The sequence below is a fragment of the Hordeum vulgare genome, chromosome 6H (assembly GCF_904849725.1).
Source record: "Hordeum vulgare subsp. vulgare chromosome 6H, MorexV3_pseudomolecules_assembly, whole genome shotgun sequence".
Taxonomy (NCBI): Eukaryota; Viridiplantae; Streptophyta; class Magnoliopsida; order Poales; family Poaceae; genus Hordeum; species Hordeum vulgare.
In genome coordinates this window covers 43122946-43130808 of record NC_058523.1, presented here as the reverse complement: position 1 = coordinate 43130808, position 7863 = coordinate 43122946, and the positions used below count along the sequence as shown (strand labels likewise).

At 50.5% G+C, this 7863-nt stretch overlaps 2 protein-coding genes across 2 annotated transcripts; one reads left to right on the top strand and one right to left on the bottom strand.

Annotated features, from left to right (window-relative positions):
- The first annotated feature begins 321 nt into the window (after positions 1-321).
- On the top strand, positions 322-3918 carry LOC123403732 (wee1-like protein kinase). Its single transcript, XM_045097645.1, has 9 exons — positions 322-804; positions 913-976; positions 1046-1109; positions 1268-1531; positions 1707-1771; positions 1866-1975; positions 2054-2240; positions 2343-2696; positions 3409-3918. Exons 1-9 carry the CDS (start codon positions 464-466, stop codon positions 3505-3507), a joined length of 1548 nt encoding a protein of 515 aa, XP_044953580.1. The 5' UTR covers positions 322-463; the 3' UTR covers positions 3508-3918.
- On the bottom strand, positions 3896-5909 carry LOC123403733 (zinc transporter 2-like). Its single transcript, XM_045097646.1, has 4 exons — positions 5346-5909; positions 5057-5118; positions 4837-4966; positions 3896-4492 (listed from the first exon to the last, which is right to left on the bottom strand). The coding sequence occupies exons 1-4, from the start codon at positions 5836-5838 to the stop codon at positions 4098-4100; spliced, it is 1080 nt and encodes a 359-aa protein (XP_044953581.1). The 5' UTR covers positions 5839-5909; the 3' UTR covers positions 3896-4097.
- Positions 5910-7863: the final 1954 nt, after the last annotated feature.

Genomic DNA, 7863 nt, shown 5'->3' with positions numbered 1-7863 from the left:
GGGCGCCAAAATGAAACACTTTCAGTTTCAATGTCTTTTGTGCTGATGTATTATGTGATTGTGAGTGTATTTTTTTTTGAGGGGTGATTCTGAGTGTGTATGCCAAAATGTCATTACCAATCTGGGCCCATGGCAAGAAAGCAGACACGTCCAGCCCAACGGCCTAATAACAGATGATAAAAAGAAAGACGGCAAACACATTCCCCACCGGGCCAGCCCAACATCCTGATCTGGATAGAAACGGACACAACAAAACGACGCCCCGTTTCCCACCGATTTTTTTTCTTATTTATTAGTATCTCTCCCGCCACAGCCAAGCCAGAGCTCCCTCCCATTCCAGATTCCTCAATTGAAAATCATTTCTTTCCTCCCTTCCCCACCCCACCCCCAAACCCCAGCCCCGCCGCGGACTCGCATCCGGCATTCCGCCGCGCGCCGGGGAGCGGGAGAGCAGGCGGCGGCGATGCTGAGGACCAAGACCCCGGGCCCGCGCGGCGGGAGCAAGTCCCGCCGCCGATTCACGCCCCCCGCGACCAAGGCGCAGGCGCAGATGGCGGCGGCGGCGGCGGCCGCCGGCAGCTCGCCGTCAGGGGAGCTCTCGCAGAAGCTCGAGCACGTCACCCTCTTCCCCATCTTCGCCGACCTCCCCCACGCCTCGCCCAAGCCCTTCGGGGAGCTCCTCGAGGTGGAGCCCCGCCCGGCCCCGCCTCCCGCCCCCGCTCCGCCGCAGCAGGCCGCGCCGGCGGACGCGGACGTGCTCATGGAGGACAGGGACGCCTGCATCCTCAGCCAGGATTTCTTCTGGTAAGATCTCTGATCCGGCTCTCGATTCGATCCGAGCCGCAGTCTGTGTCCAGCGTGCGCGCGCATCTCGGGCTAACCCTATCCCTCTCGCCGCTCGCTGTTTCGCAGTACCCCGGATTACCTCACGCCCGATGCGCCGCCGCAGATGGCGAGCAGCTTCGACGACGATAAGGTGAGAAAAACCACACATTTTCTTGTGTGGGATTGCGTTGCTTAGCTGATATGGCTGGGTTATCTGCAGGAGAACATCCTCTGCCCCCAATCCCCAGAGAAGTCAGTGGCCCGGAGCAAGAGGTACAAGAGAGGTGAGACTGTAAACGCTCAAACTGATTCCTTGTTGATCTGGAATCATCATTATTGTCTTGCCTCAGGATCCAGTTGCCGAAATTTCAGAGTTTGATATGCTTGCTCCTTGCTCTGGCTCGATGTTGTTGTATTAACAAAGGATTGCCGTTGCTTACAGATTCTTCTCCCAAAGGCCGACCCATGGACCTTTTGGAGGCGGACAGCCAGGAGATTACTCCGGTCCGGTTTTCTCTAAGTCAAGATGACCCAGAGGAAGAAAAGATGGCGCAACCTGGTTCGCAAAAGAGAGGTAGCTATGTCCCTCATTCAGCAAGAGTTCTGCGCTCGCAGGTGACGCCTCCACCGTGCATCAAGAACCCATATAATATGGACCCTCGGATAGATGATAATGTTTTTTCCGTGAGGAAATGCAAATCATCAGGTAACATTTATTGAAACATGTTCATTTCACATCTCTTCAAATTATGTGTACATGTTTTAAGGTTAATAACATGTAATCACTGTGTGTGATTTTTGATCTAAAAAAGAAATATTCATAAGCATCTTTCTCACATACACAAAAAAAAGGAGTTAATAGACAAAATATCTGTATTTAGGGTCTTCTCCCTCTATTGGCGCTGATGGTCTTTCACGTTACCGTACCGATTTCCATGAAATTGAGGTATGCTCTTAGTAGACAGTGCTTATGTGTTCATGTTCATGCTTCAGCTTTACAATTTGTGGAGGTTTGGGTCATGAACATTGTTTATTTTCAGCAAATTGGCTGTGGAAACTTCAGTGTTGTGTTTAAAGTTCTGAGGAGGATAGAGGGCTGCTTGTACGCAGTAAAGCGGAGCATCAAGCAGTTGCATAATGACATGGACAGGTAGCTTCATAGAAACCCTCTTGCTTGAGTAGCTAGACCATGATAAACTAATGCTGCTTGTTGTATATTTATTTACAGGAGGCAAGCATTGAAGGAAGTTCATACTTTGGTCGCCTTAGGTAACCATGAGAACATAGTTGGATATTTCACCTCTTGGTTCGAGACCGGAAAACTTTATATCCAGATGGAACTGTGTGACTGCTCACTATCTGTGAATGGGGACAAGCCGTTGGAGTTTGGGGATGCCCTGGAACTGTTGTATCAGGTTGGCTTACTAATCCATTTTATTTTTTGTTGGTCAATGGGCAGTATTTGAAGCAAAATGAATTCAATGTCATAACATAAGTTAATTTTTGTAAAATGCAAGATCTGCAAAGGTTTGGACTTCATTCACGGGCGTGGGGTAGCACACCTTGACGTGAAACCAGATAACATATATGTCAGGAATGGTATTTATAAGCTTGGAGATTTCGGTTGTGCTACACTTATTGATCGAAGTTTGGCAATTGAAGAAGGAGATTCTCGTTATATGCCTCCGGAAATGTTGAATGAAAAGCATGAGCATCTTGACAAGGTAGACATCTTTTCTCTCGGGGCAGCTGTCTATGAGCTTATAAGAGGCACTCCGCTTCCTGTTTCTGGACACCAGTTTGCAAGTCTCAGAGAGGGCAAAATTTCATTGCTACCAGGACACCCAATGCAGTTCCAGAGTTTAATCAAGGTATGGCATCCCCTTTCCAGCTGTTTACTTTCATTTGCCCTGCATTTCTGTATGCAGATTGTCAATCAATTCATACTATTCTACTATAGTTTCCCCTTGTGTATCTAAATCCCTTGCATTCAAAAATCAAAATCATGGCTACACTCTTCCTTAATCTAATCCCCATGCTCGATAATATTCATGATCGCTCAAGTAACTCAAAACAACATAATGTTTTTATTTTACTGCTTTTTTCGAAAAGGAGGCATCGCCCCGGCCTCTTTACTGCTGTGGCTAAAATCTTAAAGTTTGCTGCTATGGTGTTAAAATTTATGCAGAAGCCTCTTTCGTGTAACCATGCTGCTTATTTCTTCCAACTGATGAAGCAGTAGCATAATAGACCAGTACCTCGCTACTGATACATCTTATTTGCCGCTCTGTATGTCGACTGTTTACGCGCATGCACGGTCCTAACACTTCTACCGGTGGTTGTGCATTGTTTTATAAAGAAGTATCACATGAATGAACTTCTTTCACCTTTAGCTTTGTTCATTTGAGTCGATTCTTTGGGTCAAGGGTGTAACCCTTACAGCTATGACCTATCAACAGAGCTGCAATTTGCAATTGCTTGGCACCTTAAAAAACTCTAGCATTTAAGTCCCAGAAAGAATTTCTCTCCCGTATGACAGGTATTTCACATGCTTGCTTACTTCTGCTTTCTGCTTACTTTCAGTCGATGATGGACCCTGATCCCGTGAGGCGGCCGTCTGCAAAAGAGATCCTGGGACACCCCATCTTCGAGAAGCTTCGTAATGCGTCGGCAAAGAAGTAGGGTCATATCCTGAAGTAGGAGAGCGGGCAAGCAGCCAAGCGAGGGAGCACGACATCAGCTGCTGTCAAATTTTGTCTGTCTGAAAGAAGGCTCTCCGAAAACGCGGCACGGATCAGTTTTTTGCCCTGATCTGTTGTTTCTGTATAGCTACTGATTGAGGGTTGTCAAGCTGTGAAAGCCATTTCTGCGCTGGGAAGTCGACCAATGTTTTGAAGTTATGGGCTTATGGCCCCGGTGGTGGTTGGTTTTCCTGGTTTGCTGGTGTGTTAGTGGTGCTGTGGGCAGTCTGCTTGACTGCCGTCCGGTGTTGTGATCGTCGTGTGGGAAGAACTAAAGGAAGGATTATGATGTCCTTTTTTTCAGTTGGACTTGTGGTATGCTCCCAGCGTAAATAAACGAGGATTTCACCCATTTTGTTGCGTGTTTTCACCTGGAGTATTATGTAAACAGCTCTCTTATCACATCACATGTACTATGAGGCAACAGCCTACATCAAAGCTACTAGCATCCTTCCACTATGAAGTACTGTATGAACCAATGTCCAAAACTAATTAAACAAGCCAAGCCCCTCGTGCATCCAACCCACACGATCAGGTGTCCCATATCATGACGACGGCGATGACGCCGACCCCGAGCACGACGGCGAGCCAGCGGCCGAGGGGCGTGTCGGCGGCGACGGGGCTCTGGGGCTTGTACCCCTTGGCGAGGAGGTGGTTGACGGAGACGTAGACGAAGATGCCGGTGGCGAGGCCCATGGAGACGGCGAAGATCCAGTCGGCCACGGCGCCCTGCGCGGTGGCGTCGATGACGATGCCGATGCCGACGCCGATGGGGCTGGAGACGGCGAACGCGAAGGCGTATGCGAAGCAGGAGAGCAGCGGCCGGTTGGGCAGCATCCGCAGCAGCGCGATGCCCATGGCCACCGCCGCGAACACCTTGTGCAGGCTGATCGTCCACAGCGCCTTCCACGCGTCCGCCTTCGTCTCTGCAGCAGCCAAACGTTGGTCAGAAGTTGAGAACCGCAGGTAGGATGGATGATCATCCAACGGAATCTGAAATGCTGACTGAGTAAAAGTGCGCGCGACAATGACTGGACTGGACTGGAGTGAGACGAAGGTGGATGAGAAGTAGCGCATGTCGGTTTCAGAGTTGATTGATGCTTGCAACTTGCAGGCGTCTACGCTACTAATCGTACCAGACCAGTGGTCGAGACTCGAGACATGAGATGCAGATGTCTTCTTTCTTATATGGAAGTCAAAATTTTCGACGATTCAACGGCGTCATAAGTCTCTCTCTCTCTCTCTCTCTCTCTGTCTGACTGTCTCTTACCGGCAACTCCGATGGCGATGCCCTCGAAGACGGAGTGGAAGCAGAGCGCGGCGATGAGCAGTATGCTGTCGCCGAGGGTGCTCGCGTTGCGCAGCATCGACGCCGTCGAGTGCGCGTCCTGCTCCTGCTCCTGCGCGACACCAACAAGATCAGTTTGGTTTGGTTGTCTGACTGTCAGGAAGGCAAAAATAAGACTGAATTCGGAGGCTGTACTGCTTACAGCTGCTTGTTGTTCCGAGCCGTTGCCATTTGTGCTGCTCAGCTTGCCCTCCTCCAACGCCCCTGCAAAATTGCAATCAACAGGGAATCAATATCATCACCAGTATGGAACCAAGATCATCAGGAATTAAGTACAGATTTTTTGTTCATGACCCACAATCGGACGCAGATTTGCGTTTAACCCAACGCCCAGCTGTGCCTCCTTTATAATACAGTAGTTTATGCTACGCGCGCCGCCGGCACGGATAAAGTAAGGCATAGATTCAGCGGACAGCACGTGAGCTGCTCACCTGCGCTTGCCGGGGCGGCGGCGGGCGCGGTGCGGCCGCGGGCGACGACGGAGGAGATGGCGCACTCGGCGAGCATGGTGAGCACGTAGCCGGCGCAGGCGAGCATGAAGGCGAAGGGGTAGGCGCTGGAGGGGACGAGGTCGGCGAAGGTCTCGTTGGCGTCGCTGAGGAAGTGCATCATGGCGGTGCCGAGGAAGACCCCGCCGGCGAACTGCGTGCCCAGCGCCAGGAACGCCTCGTTCCACCGCATGAAGTAGGGCGACACGCCCCCCGCCAGCGTGCCCGCGAACACCAGCGCCAGGCACCACAGCTTCGTCGCCACCAGCCCCCGCGCCCGCAGGTCCGGCTTCGCGTCCCCGTCTCCCGCGCCCGCGTCGGCGTCGGCGTCGGCGTCCCCGCCGCCTCCGTGCGCCCAGGCCGTGCTCGCGGCCGCGCAGATCCACAGGAGGAGGAGCAGGAGGTGGCGGGAGGTGGTGGGCGACGCCATGCCCATGCCGGTGCCGCGCTCTGGTGCTCTGGTGTGGCGCGCTGGGACTGGGAGCCGTTGGGGTGGGCGGGGCGGCAGAACGGAGCCGGGCAGGGGTGGATTTATACCGGGGCGGGAAGCTGGAAGGGGCTGACGTGCGGGCCCGGGCGGTGCGGGTAGATCATATTGCCCGCGGTTGGTCGCGCTGGCCGGAGTACAACTTTTTTTTTCTTTCTCGTGGGGCAGAGTACTACTCCTCCTGCTTTGTACTGGCCCGAGGATTCACAGGACCATACTCACGCGGGTTTCTCCGCATATAATCACTGACAGGTGGGCTCAACATTTACGTGGGGCGGGAGTTTCAGTGGGTGGCGTGGCGCTTGTACGTCGTCTCAGTGGAAGTAGGCCGGGGACGTGGGAGGCGGGCGGTAGTACGACGGAGACGGCGTATCTGCAAAATCCGTTCTGAGAAAAAGACTGGAAAATCGGGGTGTTCGCTGTCTCCGACGACTTGGCACTGGACCTGTGTACTTTCCTAAATACTCCCCCGTCCGGAAATACTTATTATAAAAATGAGTGTATATAGATGTATTTTAATTTTAAATGCATCTATTTTATACATTTATGCGACGAATAATTCCGGACGGATGAAGTATAAGTCTTTTAAGAGATTTCACTAAGGGACTACATACAAAGCAAAATAAGTGAATCTACATTCTAAAGTATGTCTATATATATCGGTATGTAGTCCCTTAGTGAAACCAAAGACTTATATTTAAGAATGGAGGGAGTAACACACATTTGCTTAATCTGGCCCTAGTGGAACCTTTAAAAAGACTTATATTTAAGAACGGAAGGAGTAACACACACTTGCTTAATCTGGCTGATTTTTTTTATGCAATGAGACGATAGTACTTGCACACAGACAGTACTTGCTTAATCTGGCTGCACCCACCGAGATTCCAACGTACCACGTCCGTGACCGTGGGGCAGCCGGTCTTATACTGCATCTCAATTAACAAACCCGAATCAACACCGTGAGGAAATAGAGTAGAAAACAGATGCGACATTTGGTCACATGCTTCCGTCTCAACCCAGGAAAGAGATGAAATTATTAAGAGCCGAGCTCATGGGTTTATAAATGCCATTGTATTTGTATGTAGCTAGCAGGGACACATCAATCTGGTTCAGTTCAGACTTCAGACGTGTGGCTTGCTTGCGTGCCTTTCCCGGCCGGCCGGCCGGCCAGCAATGGACGGACTAATAATCCGAGGTCCGACCGCGACGTCAAGGACAAGCAATCAAACTCTCCTTTTTTTTCCCTTTTCGTTGTGATGGTTCAACGGTAGTGAACCAGTTTGTTCTATTTTAACGGAAAAGTACCGCAATTTGTTTAAGTGGAAGGTTTAATTTCAGCTGGATGAATTTTCACTTTCGTAAACCGCGTTCTCTTGGGTCACCACGTGCCCCCTCGGCCCATCCACATCTTCGCGGGTTCGGCTCGTGGAGCTATTACAGCACGGGTGCTATAGGGGTGCACATTAACTGTTAATTTCAATCTGACCGCTCTTATTTTCTTCCTTAATTCTTTTATAATAAATGACAACAAACAGCTGAACTGTTTGGCTGCAAAATCTCCTACGGCAGATCCCTTCAAACAAACAAACAAACTCGTACAGCAGCTTGTCGCTAAACAGAACGCAGGTTGGCGCCAAATATCTCCATGCCTTCGCACCGCCCGTCTTCGTCCTCCTTGTAACCAGAACGCACGTTGGCATAGATATCTCCCTTTTGTCTATCTCTGATCGTCCTCCTGTCGCTGATTTGTAAGTGGTGTTGTTGATCTCCCTTTTAATCTCCCTTTTGCCATTCTCCTAGCAACAAAAAAGAAGCGGATCAATCTTTAGGGATCTAACATGTGCTCTGATTCTGTTCATGTTCTGAAGGCAACAAGACAACTCCTATACTGAATTTGTGCAAGGTCTAGTGGAGTATATGACCAACTCCAATGAAGATTCAAACATGTACCATCAATTTTGATAAATTCAGCAG

Excerpts from the sequence above, each read along its gene's own strand:
- LOC123403732 (XM_045097645.1), top strand. The coding sequence starts at position 464 with ATGCTGAGGACCAAGACCCCGGGCCCGCGCGGCGGGAGCAAGTCCCGC. Across the intron at positions 977-1,045 it reads GCAGCTTCGACGACGATAAG|GAGAACATCCTCTGCCCCCA; the intron begins GTGAGAAAAACC and ends GGTTATCTGCAG. Across the intron at positions 1,110-1,267 it reads GAGCAAGAGGTACAAGAGAG|ATTCTTCTCCCAAAGGCCGA; the intron begins GTGAGACTGTAA and ends CGTTGCTTACAG.
- LOC123403733 (XM_045097646.1), bottom strand. The coding sequence starts at position 5,838 with ATGGGCATGGCGTCGCCCACCACCTCCCGCCACCTCCTGCTCCTCCTC. Across the intron at positions 5,119-5,345 it reads CGCCGCCCCGGCAAGCGCAG|GGGCGTTGGAGGAGGGCAAG; the intron begins GTGAGCAGCTCA and ends GCAATTTTGCAG. Across the intron at positions 4,493-4,836 it reads CATCGCCATCGGAGTTGCCG|AGACGAAGGCGGACGCGTGG; the intron begins GTAAGAGACAGT and ends TGGCTGCTGCAG.